Genomic DNA, 23,451 nt, shown 5'->3' with positions numbered 1-23,451 from the left:
GCGATTCCGCACCCATAGGAATGCATGAGAATCGCTTACTTCCCACATGTGGCTATGCCCACCATGCGGGAAGTTCCTCTTGGAAATCCTATCCCAGGCTGGTGCCGGCAGGTGAGGCTGGTGTGGGCAAGTGCGGCTGTGGTGCAGGGGGGCTCAGCAGAGACCTGAGGCCCTTGCATATCCATTGCTGCGATATAGTGGCCTCCGGGAAAATGACTGCCGGGGTCGGCGCATGCTGATTGAAATTTTGGCAACGAGATCTCATCCCGAGATCTCGTCTATCAATCTGCTGCGATGCGCATGCTCAGATTGAGATCTCGGCAACTAGGGACGAGATCTCAATCTGTGCATGCGCCGCCCCCGGCGGTCATTTTCCCGGAGGCCACCGCATTGCATGTGCGGGGGCCTCCAGGCTTTCACAAAATACCAGCGGAGCCCCCAAGCACCACAGAGCATCACCTCCTCACCTGTCCACACCAGCCGCACCTGCACACACCAGCCTGGGATGGGATTTCCCGGAGGCCACTGCATCTGACACATCAGACTGGGAAGGGAGTCATATTGCTGGACCACTGAACACCCCCTGTGACCACGCTCCACCAGCGCTGCCGATCCCCCACCCCGGTAAACTGAAGTCGGACTGTAAGACGGACCCCCATTTGACACATTGATTGTTTTCCCTATTTTTCTTCTGAAAATTTGGGGTGCATCTTATGTTCCGGTGCATCTCATACTCCGAAAAATAGGGTACATTTTGGCTTTTAAAATCATTTTTTCAAGCTGGTGTTATAAAGTATTCTAATTTACTGATATAATGACTTTTGGGTATTCCTTGGCCGTAAGCCATAATCATCAACATTAACAGAAATAAACACTTAAAATACATCACTCTGTTTGTAATGACTAATACATGAGTTTCACTTTTTGTATTGAAAAACTGAAAAAAAAATTTTGTGTTGAAATTTTAATTTTATGAGATGCACCTATATATACATATATCTACATATATATATACAGCTCTGGCAAAAAATTAAGAGACCACTGCAAAATTTTCAGTTTGTCTGATTTTTCGCTTTATAGGTACATTTTTGAGTAAAATAAACTGCTCTTTTATTCTATAAACTACTGACAACATATCTTTGAATTTCCAAGCACTACATTTTGTATTTATTTTCAGAAAATGAGAAATGGTCAAAATTACAAAAAAAAAAAAATGCAGTGCTTGCAGACCTCAAATAATGCTAGGAAAACAAGTTCATAATCATTTAGAAGCAATAATACTAATGTTTTAACTCAGGAAGAGTTCAGAAATCAATATTTTGTGGAATAACCATGATTTTTAATCATAGCTTTCACGCGTCTTGGCATGCTTTCCACCAGTCTTTCACACTGCTTTTGGGTGACCTTATGCCACTTCAGGTACAAAAATATAAGCAGTTCTTCTCTTTGTTTGATGACCTCTGACTAGCTATCTTTCTCTTCATTACATTCCAGAGGTTTTCAATGGGGTTCAGGTCTGGAGATTGGGATGGCCATGACTGGGATTTGATGTGGTGGTCCTTCATCCACACATTGACTGACCTAGCTGTGTGGCATGGAGCATTGTCCTGCTGGAAAAAAAACAGTCCAAAGAGTTGGGGAACATTGCCTGAGCAGAAGGAATCAACTGTTTTTCCAGGATAACCTTATATATGGCTTGATTCATACGCCCTTCGCAAAGATTAACCTGGCCAATTCCAGCCTTGCTGAAGTATCCACAAATCATCACCAATCCTCCACCAAATTTCACAGTGGGTGCAACACACTGTGGCTTTTACGCCTCTCCAGGTCTCCGTCTAACCATTAAGACGACCAGGTGTCGGGCAAAGCTGAAAATTAGACTCATCAGAGACTATTACCTTACTCCAGTCCTCTATGGTCCAATCCTTAAGGTCTTTGGCAAACTTCAGCCTGGCTCTCCTTTGCTTCTCATTGATGAAAGACTTTTTTCTAGCTTTACATGACATGAGCCCTGCCTCTGGAGCCTGTTAAGAACTGCTCTTACCGTGCACTTAACCCCAGCTGCAATTTACCATTCCTTTTGTAGGTCACTTGATGTCATCCTGCGGTTGCTGAGTGACATTCGAATAAGATGATGGTCATCCCGGTCAGTGGAGAGTCGTTTTCGCCCTCTGACGGTCTGTAGCTTTGTTGTCCCCAATATCTGCTGCTTGACTTTGTTGTAATGGACTGCCGTCTTAGAAATTTTAAGGATGGAGGCAACATGACGCTGACTGTATCCCTCTGTTAGTAAAGCCAGAATTGAGCCCTTCTTTTCCTCACTCAGGACTTTCCTTTTCAACTCCTTTGGCATGGTTAAAAGTTATTTTTTCATTCCTATTACTTTTGGGATAGCCTTGTTTTGCCATCCAGCTTGTCCTATTGCAAGAGGATTGTGAACACCACAGCAGGGTCTTTTATACTCTCCTTTGTTAAATAAGATTTGGTTCAGATGATCACCTAATCAGAAGCACATTAAGCAGAATGAGTTGTACTTCAACTGACACTGCAATGGAATGGCTGTCAGACATGTAGAGATGATTTTTATAAAACTGTACAGTGGTCTCTTAATTTTTGCCAAAGCTGTATATAGACCAACACAAATTAACACTAAATAATCATAAAATAGTAATTGTAATGAGATATCCACAATAAAACACTTGAATGTTAATATTTTGTGGTTTTATTAAACTTGTACAGATTCTTTTTTTCCATTCACTAACATATACAAGTGCTTCTCACAAAATTAGAATATCATCAAAAAGTTAATTTATTTCAGTTCTTCAATACAAAAAGAGAACCTCATATTATATAGAGTCATAACAAACAGTGACCTATTTCAAGTGTTTATTTCGGTTAATGATGAGGATTATGGCTTACAGTCAATGAAAACTCAAATGACAATATCTCAGTAAAATATCTTATTTTATAGCCAACAAAACCACCATCACTAGTGTGAATGTACATTATAAAAAAGAATTTGACCCACGTTTCAAAGAAATGTGCAACAAAGGATGCTCTATAGTCGTTATTTTATGAAGAATGCAAGCTTTTAAGTTTTTCTTCTTCATTTGTGCAAGCAAAAGCCTAGAATAGGTCGCATGCACAATATTAGGCAAGTGGCTAACAGATATCACCACAGCAATGCGTCCAATATCCCGATGAAGATGATAGAAGCACTAACTAAAGCAGAAAAGCCATTAGAACCATAAAGTCATCTTTAAGCCTAGTCTAAATTATTAACATAGGTTGGGACATGGTTAACACTACACTTGGCTTATATATACACATTTGCCACCAGTACAAGAGAAAAAAGATGGGTAACCAACGGGACTACCGCAACAATCAATATATAACACAAAAATCTTGATGCAGCTAACAAATATTGCCCCAAAGAAATGGTATTTACACTGTTATGCACATCTTACAAGGCGCTAAACGATGCATTTCAGTGCGAAACGCGCGTCGGGTGTAGTGGGTACCTCGGGTATGCCTCCTTGGTAACTATGCCTTATTTACTTCTATTCAATTACTAGCTGAAGAGCCTGGCGCTGTCCGGGCATAGTAACTAACTGTGGTTAGTTATAACAAATTATAATTATCCTCCATCCCATAGTCCCGTGCCCATATACCCATCATACATATCCACGATCCCATAGGACCGTGCCCATATACCCATCATACATATCCTCCATCCCATAGTCGATTGCCCATATACCCATCACACATCCTCCATCTCATAGTCCCATGCCCATATACCCATCATACATATCCTCCATCCCATAGTCCCGTGCCCATATACTGATCATACATATCCGCCATCCCATAGTCGAGTGCCCATATACCCATCACACATACTTCAACTCATAGTCCCATGCCCATATACCCATCATACATATCCTCCATCCCATAGTCCCGTGCCCATATACCCATCATACATATCCGCCATCCCATAGTCCAGTGCCCATATACCCATCACACATCCTCTATCCCATAGTCCCGTGCCCATATACCCATCATACATATCCTCCATCCCATAGTCCAGTGCCCATATACCCATCACACATCCTCCATCTCATAGTCAACCATTATGACATCATAATGAGCGGCGGGGCTTGCAACCTATGATGACATCAGCGTCGTCATGGCAACCATTATGACATCATAATGAGGGGCGGGGCTTGATACACACACTTTTTCCCCATTATGTACATAGGGGCAAAATTGTTTGGTGAATTGGAACGCGCGGGGTTAAAATTTTGCCTCACAACATAGCCTAGGACAGTCTCGGGGACCATCCAGACGTGTGACTGTGCCAAATTTTGTGGCTGTAGCTGCGACGGTGCGGATGCCAATCCCGGACATATACACACACACACACATACAGTGGGGAAAAAAAGTATTTAGTCAGTCAGCAATAGTGCAAGTTCCACCACTTAAAAAGATGAGAGGCGTCTGTAATTTACATCATAGGTAGACCTCAACTATGGGAGACAAACTGAGAAAAAAAAATCCAGAAAATCACATTGTCTGTTTTTTTTTTCATTTTATTTGCATATTATGGTGGAAAATAAGTATTTGGTCAGAAACAAGCAATCAAGATTTCTGGCTCTCACAGACCTGTAACTTCTTCTTTAAGAGTCTCCTCTTTCCTCCACTCATTACCTGTAGTAATGGCACCTGTTTAAACTTGTTATCAGTATAAAAAGACACCTGTGCACACCCTCAAACAGTCTGACTCCAAACTCCACTATGGTGAAGACCAAAGAGCTGTCAAAGGACACCAGAAACAAAATTGTAGCCCTGCACCAGGCTGGGAAGACTGAATCTGCAATAGCCAACCAGCTTGGAGTGAATAAATCAACTGTGGGAGCAATAATTAGAAAATGGAAGACATACAAGACCACTGATAATCTCCCTCGATCTGGTGCTCCACGCAAAATCCCACCCCGTGGGGTCAGAATGATCACAAGAACGGTGAGCAAAAATCCCAGAACCACACGGGGGCACCTAGTGAATGAACTGCAGAGAGCTGGGACCAATGTAACAAGGCCTACCATAAGTAACACACTACGCCACCATGGACTCAGATCCTGCAGTGCCAGACGTGTCCCACTGCTTAAGCCTGTACATGTCCGGGCCCATCTGAAGTTTGCTAGAGAGCATTTGGATGATCCAGAGGAGTTTTGGGAGAATGTCCTATGGTCTGATGAAACCAAACTGGAACTGTTTGGTAGAAACACAACTTGTCGTGTTTGGAGGAAAAAGAATACTGAGTTGCATCCATCAAACACCATACCTACTGTAAAGCATGGTGGTGGAAACATCATGCTTTGGGGCTGTTTCTCTGCAAAGGGGCCAGGACGACTGATCCGGGTACATGAAAGAATGAATGGGGCCATGTATCGTGAGATTTTGAGTGCAAACCTCCTTCCATCAGCAAGGGCATTGAAGATGAAACGTGGCTGGGTCTTTCAACATGACAATGATCCAAAGCACACCGCCAGGGCAACGAAGGAGTGGCTTCGTAAGAAGCATTTCAAGGTCCTGGAGTGGCCTAGCCAGTCTCCAGATCTCAACCCTATAGAAAACCTTTGGAGGGAGTTGAAAGTCCATGTTGCCAAGCGAAAAGCCAAAAACATCACTGCTCTAGAGGAGATCTGCATGGAGGAATGGGCCAACATACCAACAACAGTGTGTGGCAACCTTGTGAAGACTTACAGAAAACGTTTGACCTCTGTCATTGCCAACAAAGGATATATCACAAAGTAATGAGATGAAATTTTGTTTCTGACCAAATACTTATTTTCCACCATAATATGCAAATAAAATGAAAAAAAAACAGACAATGTGATTTTCTGGATTTTTTTTTCTCAGTTTGTCTCCCATAGTTGAGGTCTACCTATGATGTAAATTACAGACGCCTCTCATCTTTTTAAGTGGTGGAACTTGCACTATTGCTGACTGACTAAATACTTTTTTTCCCCACTGTACATACATACACACATTGAGCTTTATATATTAGATATATACCCTTCACCATAGGCTTTTATTAATTGTTGGCGATTGTTTTCATCTGCTCTATGCTACCATGGACACAATGTTATAATAATATATATATTCTATTTGGTCTGTATTCATTATTTTTCATTACTTGTGTCTCTGCTGCATACAGCGGGTGAATCTTTTCTGTATTTAGCGCCGTGTAAGATGATGTGCATAACAGTGTAAATACCATTTCGTTGGGGCAATATTTGCTCGCTGCATCAAGATTTTTGTGGTATATATTGATTGTTGAGGTAGTCCCGTTGGTTACCCACCTTTTTTCTCTTGTACTGGTGGTGCTTGCCTTGTTTTTATCAATTTATGTGTTATCAATAAAGATTTTGTTTATTGTTATTACATGGCCCTGTGTGAAGTGTTTTTGTAGGTTTTCTATGTAGTTTGCTTCATGGTCTTCTTTAAGGGATATATTTACGGTAGATGTCTTTCAGAAACACCCTGGAAAATAACCAGCAGGAATCAAGAAAAAAAAAATGTAATCCTATGAAATTAACTACAATTAATTCACAGCAATGTCTATGAAACGAAGGGTGATTAAGCAAATATGCAAAATCATTACATGAACAGAAGTGTGAGAAATAATAAGGGAGTGGGGGGCAATGGTGTAACTTGAAGTTTGTGGGTCCCAACGCAAAATCTCCAATGAGGCCCTCAATTATCATGGGTTTTTAATAGCCTTTTTATATGGGACAAAGGGACCTTTAGAGCCCATCTAGTCTCCAGGGTCCGGGTGTGATTGCGATCCCTGCCCCTATTAGGGTGTGTGCACACGCTGAGGATTTGGCCCTGCGGATCCACAGCAGTTTCTGCTGCGTTGTACAGTACCTTTGTACCCTATGGGAAAAAAAAACGCTGTGCAGACGCTGCGGAATTTTCCGCGAGGATTTGCTGCAGTTTCAAAACCGCAGAAAGAATTGAAATGTCAATTTTTCTGCGGATTCCGCTGCGGTTTGCCATCTCCTCCATTGTGGAGATGAAAAATCGCAGGGCAAAACCGCAGGCTAATCCGCAGGTCTTTTGACCTGCGGATTTACCTGCGGATTTACCTGCGGATTTTGAAAAATCTGCAGCAGATTCCGCAGCGTGGGCACGTACCCTTACAGTTACGCCCCATGGGGGGGTGAGGGGTTAATTAAGATGGGTGGTTCCCTACGCAAGTTTAGTTTGAAAGCCTGCTGGAGATTTTTACTATAACTACTCCATTTTCTGTACAAAACTAGGCTATGATCCCAAGATAAGCTTTTTGATGTTGCAGGTTTTAAAATAGGTTACTTGCACTTTCTCAAAAATACACAGTGTAAAAAACTCGAAAAAAATCATCATAGGAACGTAGCCTTATGGTGGATTTGGGCGGCAGTTGTCCCCACCCCTTCCTTTCCTTCAGCTAGTGCCTGTACAATTTAAAAATGCAGCAAAGTCCATCTGGAAACACCAAAATTTGCAATTTTATATGCAACTTAGCAGCATGCCGGCATGCAAAATTTCCCTACCTTTACACACCTAAAAAGTTATGATGAATTACTCCCTATTTGATAAAATCTCCCATCGGCTTCTTACTATAACTGAATGCCGAGCAGCAAAGTATAAACAGGGATGACCCCATAAGTAAAACCACCCGCCTAATATTTTGCATTTATCCCTAATGCTACCCTAAACAGCTCAGACCCACTGTGGCATTGACATTACAAGACCTCTGAAGGTGTCATGTCTTATCCTGGATCAATATCATTGGAGCAGAACATCTCAGAGGCCAATTCAACACCTTCAGCTTACTGTATTTGTCAAGGTGTATGTATATTTAGGTAAAAACTAACAAGAACATATGCAAACAATACCATGGGAAGCAAACAGCAATGCACTCATTGTTAAAAAGGATTTGCTTATGACATAACCGTAGGTAAATATCATGGCTAACCACTAATTTCCTGAAAGCTGTAGGCAGAAATGGTATTGCTGTACATCATCATTCATTCATTAGAACTAACAGAACACACATTATGCCATCATCCTGTGATTTCAAACATGACACTCCTTTATGAGAAGAAAAATAATGCCAGTCTGACTTAGGGTTTCATTCATTTTTCATTCATTTTTACACCCGGAAAAAAGGTGAAACGTATGAGGGTTAAGACTAAAAGAGAACGAAACACACTCTCCCTGTTGCCCTATTTCGCATGTTTTTTTTCACGTAATTATTCAATTATGAGTTAGCTCCTTTACGAGTTACTAAGATAATTCATGGTTCCCTAAAATTAACATCTTGCCAGTACCTTTCAGGATAGCCATTTTCTGAAGAATTATAATACTGAGATTTTATTTTTACTTTCTGTATATTTCATAAATTATCTGCTCACATAGATAATAATTACCACAGGTTTTGGCAAATCAGCTTACCTGAATGTGCATTTTAATTATTGCTTTGCCAATTAGAGTGGCCCCAAAGAATGTCCAGAAGGGCACAAGGAAATGCCCACATGTTATTCCTGCCAGATCAAACAAGGGATTTGGAATCTACAAAAAAAGGTAAAAGAAAAAACAAAACAGTAAGCAACTACCGTAATCTGAATAAAACAAATGTCCAATTTTAACAAACTCTACATCTACAAAAAATGTCTAACTGTATAAAAAATTATTTTGAACTAATTGTTTGTTGGTGTCTTATCATTAAATCGTAATATCAATAAGCAAAAATAGAATTAAAAACAATAATAAAGATATACACACACACGTACACACGTACATACACAGTGAAGGAAATAATTATTTGATCCCTTGCTTATTATGTAAGTTTGCAAACTGATCAAAACATGGACAGTCTATAATTTTAAGGGTACATTAATTTTAAAATCACATTGTAAAAATTATATAAATTTCCATTTTGCAGCGAGAAATAAGTATTTGATCCACTACCAACCATTAAGAGTTCTGGCTCCTACAGACCAGTTAGACGCTCATAATCAACTCGTTACCTGCATTAAGACAGCTCACTTACATAGTCACCTTTATAAAAGACTCCTGTCCACAGACTCAGTCAGACTCTAACCTCTACAACATGGGCAAACCAAAGAGCTTTCTAAGGATGTCAGGGACAAGATTATAGACCTTCACAAAGCTGGAATGTGCTACCATACCATAAGTAAGACGCTGGGTGAGAAGGAGACACCTGTTGGTGCAATAGTAAGTAAATGGAAAAAATACAAAATGAATGTCAATCAACATTGATCTGGGGCACCATGCAAAATCTCACCTCGGGGGCTATCCTTGATCATGAGGAAGGTGAAAGATCAGCCTAAAACTACACGGGGGGAACTTGTTAATGATCTCAAGGCAGCTGGGACCACAGTCACCAAGAAAACCATTAGTAACACATTACGGCGTAAAGGTTTAAAATACTGCAGTGGCGGCAAGGTCCCGCTGCTCAAGAAGGCACATGCGCAGGCACTTCTGAAGTTTGTCAATGAACACCTGGGTGATTCTGTGAGTGATTGGGAAAAGGTGCTGTGGTCAGATGAGACAAAAATTGAGGCCTTTGGCATTAAATCAACTCGCCGCATTAAGAGGAAGAGAAATGCCTATGACCCAAAAACACCGTCCCCACTGTCAAGCATGGAGGTGGAAACATTATGCTTTGGGGGTGTTTCTCTGCTATGGGCACAGGACTACGTCACTGCATCAATGGGAGAATGAATGGAGCCATGTACCGTAAAATCCTGAGTGACAACCTCCTTCCCTCCGCCAGGGCATTAAAAATGGGTCGTGGCTGTGTCTTCCAGCAAGGCAATGACCCAAAACATACAGCCAAGGCAGCAAAGGAGTAGCTCAAAAAGAAAGACATAAAAGGTCAAGGAGTGGCCTAGCCAGTCTCCAGACCTTAATCCCATAGAAAACATATGGAGGGAGTCGAAGCTCCGAGTTGCGAAGCGACAGCCTCAAAATCTTAATGATTTAGAGATCATCTGCAAAGAGGAGTGGACCAAATTCCTCCTGACATGTGTGCAAACCTCATCATCAGCTACACAAAATGTCTGACTCCTGTGCTTGCCAACAAGGGGTTTTGCCACCAAATATTAAGTCATGTTTGCCAGAGGGATCAAATACTTATTTCTCACTGCAAAATGCACATTAATTTATATAATTTACACAATGTGATTTGTAGGATTTTATTTTTGATATTCTATCTCTCAATGTTAAAATCAACCTACCCTTAAAATTATAGACTGTTCATGTCTCTGTCAGTGGGCAAACTTACAATATCAGCAAGGGATCATATACTTATATCCCCATCATACATATCCTCCATCCCATAGTCCCGTACCCATATACCCATCAAACATTCTCCTTCCCATAGTCCCATGCCCATATACCCATCATACATATCCTCCATCCCATAGTCCAGTGCCCATATACCCATCATACATATCCTCCATCCCAGTCCCATGCCCATAGACCCATCATACCTATTCACCATCCCATAGTCATGTGCCCATATACCTATCACACATCTTCCATCCCATAGTTCCGTGCCCATATACCCATTATGACATCTTCTTCGCCATGGCAACCTATTATGACAGTCACAATGGCAGCCATTATGACATCACTGTTTTTAAAAATCATGGTTATTCCACACAATACTGATTTCTGAACTCTTCCTGAGCTAAAGCATTAGTATTGTTGTTTCAAAATGATTATGAACTTGTTTTCTTTGCATTATTTGAGGTCTGAAAGCACTTTTTTTTTCTTTTTAAATTTTGACCATTTCTCCTTTTCAGAAAAAAACAAACAAAATTTATTGCTTGGAAATTCGGAGACATGTTGTCAGAAGTTTGGAGACTAAAAGAGCAATTTACATTTTACTCAAAAATATACCTAAAATGAGAAAAATTAGGCAAACTGAACACTTGTAAGTAGTCTCTTAATTTTTGCCAGAGATGTATGCATGTGACCGCAGGTCCTATTGGTCACGTGACGGAAGGTCCTGAAGCTACAATGAACCGCCTGAATGAGCAGCTGCTGCCGCGCGCCCTCACAGGAGGAGGACGTCAGCACAGACACAGGAATAGCCACAGGGATGCTGGAAGCAGGAGCCATCATCGGAGGGTGAGTTAAGAGTTTGTTATTTTATCATGTGCTTGCCAGCAGGGGGGAAGAAAGGGACGGCAGGCCGTGTGAATGCCAGCAGGGGGGAATAAAGGGATGGGGGGTGGCGTGTGCATGCCAGCAGGGGGGAATATAGGGCCGGGGGCCGTGTTTATGCCAGCAGGGGGGAATATAGGCATTATAGGCATGTATATGTGTGTGTGAATATATATATACCCCTACATACACTATATATATATATATATATATAAACACACACATTAAATCTTTATTGAGGTCTTTCCTGCTCTGTAATATTATCAATTTACGCAATAAGGCCTGGAACTTCTTTTCAATAAAGGGTCATTTAACAAAGGGTTACATCAGATCCGAACATCAGGGTTCAGGAAGTGAGTAATTGTTTGAATTATACGACTAAATGCATGTGGACACCTAACCATCAAACTCATATGTGCTAGTCAGACACTGTATACTAAAATCAGGGGCATTAAAAGGAAATTGCCGCACTACTTTCAGCTATAATTATTTATTTTTAGAGCACCATTGATTACATGGTGCTGTAAATGTGAACAGTGGTTTACATACAAACTAGTACAGAGGGGAGATAGCCCTGCCCTTGGGGGATTACAGTCTACAGAGCTATAAGAACATCCTCAGCCTTCTAAAACCACCATGGTTACTTACCGGTAGCCGGTTTTTCCGGAACCCATGACAGCACCACCTGAGAGAGGGATCCGCACCGCCAGGACAGGAACCTACTGAGACATAAGGGGCGGCACCTCTTCCCCGCTTCAGTTGGGTTTCAGAGCACTGAGAGGACTTCCCGGTTAGTTACATGTTTAATCCAACACCACAACACTCAAAAAACACCCTACTAATTGTGCACACCCATATGGTGAAAAGGGGGGGGGGGGATATACGGGTGCTGTCATGGGTTCCGGAAAAACCGGCTACCGGTAAGTAACCATGGTGGTTTTCCCTTCACCCATGACAGCACCACCTGAGAGATTTTTGGAGATTCGAAACACCTTAGGGAGGGACCACCGCTTGCAGCACCCTTCTACCAAAGGTTAAGTCAGCAGAGGAGGATAGATTCAACCTATAGTGCTTAAAGAAGGTTGAAGGTGAGGCCCAGGTAGCGGCCTTACAAATCTGTTCGATCGATACCTCTGCTTTTTCGGCCCAGGAGGTCGCCACGGCTCTGGTGGAATGAGCCTTGATGCCGTCAGGAATCGGGATACCACTAGCTGTGTAGGCTACACTAATGGCCTCCCTAATCCATCTAGCAATAGTCCCTTTTGAAACCCCATAGCCTTTCCTGGCACCCTGAAAAGCTACAAATAGGGACTGGGACCTCCTCCACTGGCTAGTCATAGATATGTATTCTACAAGAGCTCTCTTAACATCTAGATTATGGAACTTTTCCTCCCCCAGATTTTTTGGGTTCTCGCAGAAAGATGGAAGGACAATTTCCTGGCCCCGATGGAAATCTGATGCTACTTTGGGCAGATAAGCGGGGTCTGTTCTTAACACTACCCTATCCTGAAAGACTTGCGTATAAGGTGGATTTACTGAGAGAGCCTGTAAATCGCTTATCCTGCGGGCTGACGTGAGGGCCACTAACAGGATTGTTTTAAGGGTCAGAAACTTTAGGGGTAGCTGATGTAATGGCTCATACGGATCTTTTGTAAGGGTCTCTAGCACTAGGTTAAAATCCCAGGGGGCTATCCGGGGTATTGGGATAGGCCTAGCTCTATGGCAGGATTTAATAAATCTGGCTACCCATCTATTTGATGCCAATTTGCAGTTGTAGAGCGCCCCTAGTGCAGACACCTGAACTTTAAGTGTGTTCACTGCTAACCCCATCTGCAACCCCGATTGTAAGAACTCCAGGATGGCATTAATCGGGGGATCTTTCCCTAACGGCCTACCTAAGAACTGCAGGAACTTATTCCATGTTCTGCCGTAGATGTTAGTCGTCACTGGTTTCCTACTCTTTAGCAGGGTGGCCACCAACCCGGGGGAGAACCCTCTATCCGTTAAAAGCGACCTTTCAAATTCCACGCCGTCAGATGGAATCCTTTGACCTGAGCGTGGAATATTGGACCTTGAGCTACTAGGTCCGGGATTTCTGGTAGAACCCATGGATCGGAGAGGGACATCCTTCGTAGTAGCGCAAACCAGGGCCTTTTTGGCCAAAATGGAGCTATTAGAATCACCCTGGCCTGATCGTTTCTGATTTTTCTGACAACTGCTGGGATCAGAGCCACTGGGGGGAACGCATAAGCTAGTCTGAAGTTCCACTGGATGTGCAACGAGTCCACTGCCCATGGATTTTCTCGCGGGTTTAGAGAGCAGAACCTTTCTGTTTGCCTGTTGTGTTTGTTGGCAAAGAGGTCTATCACTGGTTTCCCCCAAAGCTGAGTTATTTTTTGAAAAATGGACCAGTTTAGCGCCCATTCCCCCTGCTTCAGGGTATTGCGACTCAAGAAGTCTGCCTCTATGTTTTCTGCCCCTTTTATATGCAAGGCTGTCAAGGAGTGTAGGTGTTCTTCTGCTCAGAATGTCTGTCGCCGCTTCCATTAAGGAGTGTGATCTTGTCCCTCCTTGGTGGTTGATGTATGCCACTACTACCTTGTTATCTGACATGATGCGTACGTTTCGACCCTGGAGTAGCGGGATGAAGTGATTTAGGGCCTTGCTCACTGCCCACAGTTCTCTCAGGTTGGAGGATGCTTCCCTTTCTTGACGCGTCCAGGAACCCTGACCTATGATGCCCCTTAGGTGTGTCCCCCACCCCGAAGAGCTTGCATCCGTTAAGATTATATCTGAGGTCTGTCTGTCCCACGGTATTCCCAAGGTCAGATTTTTCTTGTCCAGCCACCAATTGAGAGAGTTTCTGGTTTTTAAGGAAAGCTCCAGCTTTCCTTCTAAACGCCCTCTTAGCGATCTTTGTGCTGTTAGTATCTCCCACTGGAGTTGCCGGGTGTGAAACTGAGCCCACCTGACCGCCGGAATACAGGATGTTAGGGTACCTAGCAGGGACATTGCTCTTCTTAAGGTCATACGTGGTTGGTTTTGGCCCGTGAAGGCCAGATTCTGCACCTTTTCTATTTTGGACTCTGGGAGCAGACACTCTTGCTTTTCTGAGTCTAGTACGAATCCTAGGAAGGTCTGTTGTTTTAGGGGTTGCAATTTTGATTTTTTGAAATTGACTATCCACCCTAATTCCTGCAAGGTGTTGATCACCCGGGTCAACTGCTCTGTACAGTGGTCCTCTGAGCTGCCTACTATGAGGAAATCGTCCAGGTATGGTATTATGACCGTGTCGTGAATCCGGAGAAAGGCAGTCACTTCCGCTATGACTTTGGTGAAAACTCTCGGGGCTATAGATATGCCAAACGGAAGAGCCCTGAACTGAAAGTGCCTTAGCGTGCCTTGAATATAAAGTGCTACCCTCAAGTATTTCTGGAAATCTGGGTGGATAGGGATGTGATAATACGCATCCTTTAAATCGACCACGGCCATGAAGCAATCTTGGTGTAGCAGCTTACTGATTCCATCTTGAAGGTCAAGTTCCTTATCCATAGATTGAGCCGTTTGAGATTTATGATTGTCCTGAAGGTTTGATCGGGTTTTTTTTATCAGAAAAAGGGGTGAATAAAACCCCTTCCCTTCCTGTAGGCGTGGTACCTCGGAGAGTACTCGCTTGTCTATCAGGCTCAGGATCTCTGTTTCTAAGGGCGCCTGCTCTTCGGTCACCTTCCTGATGGGTGTGATGACGACTACGGATTTTGGCTGACGGATGAAGGGAATTTTCAGGCCTTCTGTTAGGATGGTTAGGATCCAGGCGTTGGAGGAGATCTTCTCCCAGGTTTGGAAAAAGAGTGCCAATCTCCACCCCACTGGAACACTGGCGTCACTGTGGCGACTTTCTTGAGGTGGAGGTACCTCCACCAAACATAAATCCTGATTCTTTTTTTCTTTTATCCTCCCATCTTCTCCTGTCAGCGGGAGGGCGCCCCCTATTGAATCTTCCCCTCCGAAAGGGCTGTCTCCTCTGATCCATAGGAAATCTGGGGAAGCCTTTTTTCTTATCGCCTGCTTTCTCCAGTATATCGTCCAAGTTCTTGCCGAACAAGAATCGACCGTCGCAGGGGAGAGAACATAATTTGGCCTTGGACTGAAGGTCACCCGGACAGCCCTTAAGCCATAACGCGCGTCTAGCAGCATTTGATAGTGACGCTGCCCTGGCTGTCATCCGCATAGAGTCCGCCGAGGTATCGGCCAAAAAAGCTGCTGCCCCGTGTAAGAGATACATCTCCGATAAGATTTTCTCTCTTGGGACCCTTGAAGCCAGCTTCTCTTCTAACTGCTGCAGCCAGATCATGAGGGAGCGTGCCGTACAAGTACCCGCTATTGCCGGCTTTAGTCCTCCTGCTGTCGCTTCCCATGCGTGCCTCAAATATGAGTCTGCCTTTTCGTCTAGTGGGTCTCTAAGAACCCCTGCGTCTTCCAGGGGCAGGGCCGACCTTTTGGAGGATCTGGACACCGCTGCATCTATTTTGGGGATTTTGTCCCATATCTCTGCATCCTTATGCTCGAAGGGATATCGTCTCTTGGAAGTGGATGGAAGGGCCCCCGATTTTTCAGGCTTTTTCCACTCTTTCTCAATAAGTGCCTGGATCTTCTCATTTACCGGAAAGGTCCGTTTTTTCCTCTCCTGAAGCCCCCCCAAACATAACATCCTCTAGGGTTTTAGCCGCCTTTTCTTCCTGTAGGCCCATTGTAGCTCTGATGGCCTTTAGGAGGGCGTCTGTGTCTTCTACAGGGAAACATGGTTTACCCCCCATGTCGCTGTCTGAGGAGTCTGAGGAGGATGATTTTTCCGCCTGAGATGACATTGACGTGGAATCCGAGGGGGAACTAGGGGGATCCTTCCTGCTTTTTTTTCCCTTTTTTCAATAGGGACTTAATTGAGCCTTCCATTTCTGACCTTAGGGCAGATATCAGATTGGCTGCGAAACTAGGCGCTTCCTCCGCCATAGTCCGCTGAATGCACGCAGCGCAGAGATCTTTTTGCCAATCTCTTGCTAGGGGAGATTTACATATAGCACAATCCCTATTGTTCTTCTTGCTTCCCGCTTTCCTAGGCCTTTCCGGACTTGGAGGCTGCGTCGGGGCATGTGACCTGCGTTCTTTGGATCTTGCCGAATCCCCCGACCTGCGGCTGGGGCGACTGCTGCTGGAATGGCTTCCATGCTTTCTGCCAGAGGGCTGAGAGGGAGGCAGGGACGCTGAACGTTCCTGCTCTGACTCCATGTTGCACCGCTGTCTGCTGCCGCCTTCCTCTTTAAATACAGCGCCTCCGCTCCGGTGAGCGTCTCTCCCCTCCCCCCTGCGACCGCCGGCCGCCGCTTCAGAAAGCCGGCCGGCGTCGCACCCGGCGCCATTACCCCGTCGCCCTTCTCTGACGTCAGCCGGTGCACCCAGCATGCAATGCGCCGCTGACGTCAGCGGCCGGAATAAGCCAGCGTCTCTCCCCTGCTATGGGGATCGAGATGCGGCGTGCGCGAGGGGAGGGCGGCGTGGTGGGGGCTTCCCGCAGACCCCGGGGATCCCACCGACGCCCGCACGAACCCGGAACCTCGGAGGGCCCGGGGACTGCGCATCCAGCACCCGACGGACGGCGCTGCAGGTGAGACACCTGTTCTTCCTGCGCCGGGACGGGGCTGGGACAATTTTCTTCGCCCATGACAGGCACCGCCGACCGTGGGGTTCCTTCCAGGACAGGAACCCAACTGAAGCGGGGGAGAGGTGCCGCCCCTTATGTCTCAGTAGGTTCCTGTCCTGGCGGGGCGGATCCCTCTCTCAGGTGGTGCTGTCATGGGTGAAGGGAAAAAGATCTTTCACTTGATTTTTAATGGTGTGGGTTAATATCGCCTCAATTAATAGGCACATAAGTAAGGTCACGTGCCTAGGCTGGGGTGGTGCATAGCGGCTGAGAAATTTAATTGATTACTTATTGTTAATAGCTGCCTGGTTTCTGGAATACTGTAGGACCATTATCAATAATCAAATCATTTACAATTAAGTTCTAATAATACAACGGAAAGCTGCTGTGACTTGTATGAGCAGCTGCTTTTCAGACACACTTGAGCCTGCACCGTTGCTACGTGGGACCCCACCCAGCCTTACTATAAACTGAAGATAGCAATAACTTGTATTCGAGTAATCCAATGGCGTTGTTGGAGAAGATCCTTTTGTTCTGTGATACAAGTCTCTAAAATATATGCTGTAGTATTTAGGTTTACCTTTACTTGAAACCAATGAACCTAGCTCAAATCACGAAACTCAGCCAAGATTCAAGATGCCTTTTCCTGGTATCTAGCAAACCAAGATTTCTCAGTCAAAGGGCAACATGGTGAAACATGATTTATCCCACTACAGAAAAAGTATAAAGTGTTCCTTAGATCAGTCCAGCTAACATTAAAAAAAAGTTCAGCCAAAAACAAATCAAGCCATGAAGCTGAATGTAGCCATGAAGGAGGAACATAAGCCATACGACTCCTGATAAGCTTTCATGTTTTCATGTGGCTATTGGATGCCGCAATCTAGGCTTGTTATGTACTCGGCATACGGATGTTCTATGACTATTGTATATGACTATGTTCTAGTTGGTTCTATGACTTTGCGGGACTACTGTTTCGCAGCTGAGCTGATTAATTTCGCAAAGTAAAGCACTTAAAGGGAATCTGTCAGCAGGTTTTTGCTATGTACTGTATTTTTCGGACTATAAGACGCACCGGACCATAAGACACACCCCAAATTTTCAGAAGGAAAATAGGAAAAAAAATTAATGTGTCAAATGGGGGGTCCACCTTACAGCCTGAATTCAGCTTACCCGGGTGGGTGGGTGGGGGGAAGATCAGCACTGCTGGTGGAGCGGGGTCACAGGAGTTGTTCAGTCGTCCGGCAATATGACTCCCATCCCAGGCTGGTGCGGCAGGTGTGGTGGCCTCTGGGAAATCTCATCCCAGGCTGGTGCGGCAGGTTCAGCGGTGGTGCTTGGGGCTCCGCCAGCATCTTGTGAAAGCCCGGAGGCTCTGCCTACCCATTGCTGCAATGTGGTGGCCTCTTGGAAATCCCATCCCAGGCTGGTGCGACAGGTTTGGGTGACGAGATCTCAATCTGAGCATGCGCCACCCTCGGTGGCCATTTTCCCAGAGGCCACTGCATTGAAGCAGATTGAGATCTTGGTAACAAGATCTTGCCCCGAGATCTCGTTGACGAGATCTCAATCTGAGCATGCGCCGCCCCGGCGGCCACTTTCCCAAAGGCCACCGCATTGCAGCAATGGATGTGTGGGGCCTTCTGGGCTTTCATAAAATGTCGGAGGAGCCCTCTGGACCACAGAGCACCACCGCCGAACCTGCCGCACCAGCCTAGGAAGGGGAGTGTGATCATCGCTCGACAGCGTCGGACAGGACTGCCGCAGAATCGCCAGTCTCCTGCTGCCGCCACAGTATTTCTAAGTATATTCCGACTATAAGGTGCACTCCCATTTTCCCCCAAAGTTTTGGGGGAAAAAAGTATGTCTTATAGTCCGAAAAATATGAATCTGAAGACAGCAGGAGACAGGGGCTGAAAAACAGAATTCAGGCACGTCACTTCTCAATGTGTATGGTTTATTATTTATGGAGGATTTATCTCTAAGATTAACATTGCGGGTCTAGTCCGGCAACTAAGCACTACACTGTCTATAGACTTTGCACACAGAGAACTTGATGTGGGCGTGGTTAGCTTTCTCCGCTCTGCTTCATTCTAAATCTAAAAGTTCTGATTATATCAGAACTGGTGCAACCAGTAATCCAAGTGATACATCATTGGATTCAGCTTCTCTTTGCCTACATTACGCTGCTCTCAGATGAGGCAGCAAAACCTGATAACACATTCCGCTTAAAAAAATCAGGGAAGCCACAGTAAGGTAGCAATTTGACATGCTTTGTTAGAACATGGCATCCTATGAATACTAAGATCCATTTAACAGCTAATACACTGTGGATCATCTGTGGATCATCAGCTCCTCCTCACTATGCTCCATTCCATTGGCCTCAAGGACACCGTTCTCTCCTGGTTCTCCTCCTATCTCTCCGACCGCTCCTTTACTGTTTCTTTTGCCGGTTCCTCCTCCTCTCACCTTCCCCTTACTGTTGGGGTTCCTCAAGGATCGGTTCTAGGCCCCCTCCTCTTCTCCTTGTACACTGCCCCTATTGGTCAAACAATCAGTAGATTTGGTTTCCAGTACCATCTCTATGCTGATGATACCCAATTATACGCTTCTTCTCCTGACATCACGCCAGCCTTTCTAGAAAACACTGGTGATTGTCTAAACGCTGTGTCTAATATCATGTCCTCACTATATCTGAAACTGAACCTGTCAAAGACTGAACTCCTGGTGTTTCCTCCTGCTACTAATGTACCTATACCCGACATTGCTATTTCTGTGTGTGGTTCCACTATTACTCCCCAGCAACATGCCCGCTGTCTTGGGGTCATACTTGATTCCGAGCTTTCCTTTGCCCCCCACATTCGATCACTGGCTCGCTCTTGTCATCTGCACCTCAAAAACATTTCTAGAATTCGACCTTTTCTTACTTTTGACTCTGCAAAAACTCTTACTGTTTCTCTTATTCATTCTCGTCACGACTATTGTAACTCTCTTCTAATCGGTCTCCCTCTTACCAAACTCTCCCCTCTCCAATCTGTCTTGAATGCTGCAGCCAGGATCATATTCCTCGCCAATCGTTACACCGATGCCTCTACCTTGTGCCAGTCATTACACTGGCTACCCATCCACTCCAGAATTCAGTATAAACTTATTACCCTCACCCACAAAGCCCTCCATGGCTCAGCACCACCCTACATCTCCTCCCTTGTTTCAGTATACCACCCTACCCGCGCCCTCCGTTCTGCTGATGACCTGAGGTTAGTATCCTCAATAGTCAGAACCTCCCACTCCCGTCTCCAAGACTTTACACGTGCGGCGCCAATTCTTTGGAATGCACTTCCCAGGTCAATACGATTAGTCCCCAATCCCCACAATTGTAAGCGTGTCCTGAAAACGCATTTATTCAGACTGGCCTATCGCCTCAACACATTAACCTAACCTATCCCTGTGTGGCAGAGCCAAAAGTTTTACCATAACCAGGTTCCCAGCATCATGTTCCCACATGCTTTATGCATCCATTAGCCCTCTGTGTCTGTACTGTTACACACTTAACATTATGGCTGGTCCATACAATCAGAGCAACAGTTACCACCCACCTTTCGTGTCTCCCTCTTTCCTCATAGACTGTAAGCTTGCGAGCAGGGCCCTCACTCCTCTTGTTATTTGTTATAATCTACTGTATGTGATTATTGTTATGCTGTAATGTCTATTGTCTGTACAAATCCCCTCTGATATGTAAAGTGCTGCGGAATATGTCGGCGCTATAAAAATAAAATTTATTATTATTATTATTATTATTATTATTAATACAGTGCGAAGGAGATAGTATGGGTATGCCTAGTTATTAATTAAACACTAGATAGCGTGCGTATAATTAAAGATTATCTAGATGCATCTATATTTGAGTAGATCAGTAAAATACGTAGGGCGTGGCACCAGTTATTGATCTGGACCCACTATTAAAGCTGGCACCCTTTAAAGCATAATGAACAGATTTTAATAGGAGTTCCATCTACTTGCTTAGACGGAGTGTGCATAATACAATTCACAGCACATGGATATTTATTCAGATCGCAAACTACAATCCTAGCACCCCCTAAGATTGTAAAAAAAAAAAAAAGCTTTCAAAATGATTTAAGGAAAAAGCTCTTTTATTAATAGCATATACATGCTGATTTTTTTAAGTTCAAAATACTCTGAATTTTGAGGTGCATTTGAAGCAGTTTGAGCTTCAAAATCCATGTGAAAAAAACATCATGATCATGTGAACAAATGTTCTACTTTAAATACCAGCTAAAAAAACTATTCACAACTACGAAAATTATAACATGAACACACTATTTAGGCAACACAGTAAAAAAAAAAAAAAAACACATCTAAAAAATGAAATCTAAAAAATAAAATTTATTTTCTTGCTTCTAGAAAAATAGCTTAAAATCTTTTTTTATTGTGCAAAAATAGAAAAGCAAAAAAAACCCCAAATGCAAATAACGATATATAGATTTGATACTCTTATGCTTATAGTGGACAACAGAACTTCCCTCCCCTCACCTAAAAAAATAAAACATAATCCATATACTTTTATTATTTGTATCCCAATTTAGTGCCATAAAAATACAATTCTTTCTGAAAAAAAATAAAGGCAAACTAGGTTACGTCCGCAGCGAGTTAAGCAGGAAATGCCCATGGTGACATCAACAGTCGTTCCTGCAGCTGCCAGCTCTGCTTTGTGAATAGGTGACAATAGATTTCAAGCGAAGAGAGGAAGGCCGGAGATTAAGTGTCAAGGCAGGAACAGCATTTCTTGTGATGCAAGTCATGTCAATAATTAATAGAGTCATCTTAATGATGGTTAGAGGATGTGGTTATTGGATGTCACTGTACACAAACGGCCATTTTTATAGAACTTATCTAACATTACAGCATGGCATCTTGCAAGCAGTGTCCGGCATAAATCCAGCCTTTCAGGGTAAAATAAATTATTAAATTATTACTGGGTCAATTATTTTAAAAATGTGGAAAATTATTTTTTTTATAAGTGTTCATAAAGAGATGTTCAACGAGTCTCTGTGCCTACCAATGGACTATGGACTCTTACTAGCCAGTACAATATGTAACCGCAGAGCGTAGGTGTCCTGTTATTCCACCATTTGGAGTAACCAACACACAAGTAGTGAGTATCAACATATATCACAAGGATCAATTTAGGGAAATCTAGAGGTCAACTACATTGCTGTAAACAGAAAATCCGGATGAATAAACACTTACTGAAGCGCAAGCCAAGATCCCTAGAAATCCAACCTTCTGTACAAGGTTTTGAACTGCAAGCTTAGCTCGAGATGCAAAATCCTAAAACAAAAAATAAAATAAAACGTTGGTAACATTTATGGTAAGGCTAACCTAAACATGTAATAAAAGACATACATATATAGAACAGGTGCAATATTGTATGCATGACAAGGGATGAATGGTTTAGCAAACCACATGACGTATTAAAGTAGCGTTTTTCATAATTAGCTTTACTTGAGATCACTTTTTGATCATTTTGAACATCATCATCTAGTGCTGCAAGGACAAAAAGTACCTTTTATTTAATCTTTTAAACAAAAGCTTCACCAAAAACAAAATTAATAATTTTAAAATATTTATGTTCTTTAGATCTATAATATAGAAAAGCTGCCATTCGCCTTCTCATGTCTCATATTCGCCTTCAGGATACAGGCATGTGCTCGGCCACCACACTGAACAGGTAATATAGGAACCAAAATACAGTTCTATCCTTCACATAAGAACACTATCTTTATCAATTCTCCTTTTCATATTTTTACTCAATAGCCCCATTATACAAGTGAGACATTGGCGACTGCCTCAATGGACCTACCCAACAGAATAGTTAAATGACAGAGCAATCAAGTAAAAATAATAACTTCACCTACTAAAATATTTTTAACATGGACATAAGAAAAGCAGACGTTTCTAATAAAGGTGTCCTCAAAGGCATTCTTTTTTGTTAATTTATTATTTCATACTTAGCACTAATATACATAAAACTGTTAATATAAACAAGTAGTTTACATGTCTAAATATTGGTTTTCTACATCAAAAAGACACTGGATACCTGGTTGCAAATGAAAATACTAAACTCTGTAAAAAAACTAGAGAATGATATTTTCTATACATTTAAATTCCTACTGAAAATTTTTTTTTAAAATACCGTAGGTAAAATTTGGTATTCTACAACAATTATCGGTTTATATTTTTACCCCAAAATCGTTAATAGGGTGTATAATTATCAGAGAAAAGTAAAATGTAAATATATACTTCAATCACCAACTTCAGGTATTGATAAAAATGAGAAACGTACTCTTTGTAAAAGGAGACACTTTTAGGTTGCACTGACTGAAGCAATATCTTGTTTATCAATTGAATACCCACTATATTTTCAATAGGGCAAGATTATTTTCTGTATTGGGAAACACTATTTTGACTACATCATTCATGGTAAAGTAAGTTCAGTA

General features: G+C 43.2%; 1 protein-coding gene across 3 annotated transcripts in view; it reads right to left on the bottom strand.

Moving 5' to 3' along the window:
* VMP1 (vacuole membrane protein 1) overlaps positions 1-23,451 on the bottom strand; it is a 268,295-nt gene that overhangs the window by 35,246 nt on the left and 209,598 nt on the right. For all 3 annotated transcript variants that reach the window (XM_073572977.1, XM_073572978.1, XM_073572979.1), the window contains 2 exons: positions 22,202-22,282; positions 8,497-8,613 (listed from right to left, as the gene is read on the bottom strand). In XM_073572977.1, coding sequence (XP_073429078.1) covers positions 8,497-8,613; positions 22,202-22,282 — 198 coding nt within the window. The remainder of the gene's footprint in view (positions 1-8,496; positions 8,614-22,201; positions 22,283-23,451) is intronic.

Source organism: Dendrobates tinctorius, unplaced genomic scaffold (genome assembly GCF_039654945.1).
Source record: "Dendrobates tinctorius isolate UK_male_01 unplaced genomic scaffold, ASM3965494v1 ptg000007l, whole genome shotgun sequence".
NCBI lineage: Eukaryota > Metazoa > Chordata > Amphibia > Anura > Dendrobatidae > Dendrobates > Dendrobates tinctorius.
This window is presented reverse-complemented; position numbering and strand designations above follow the sequence as displayed.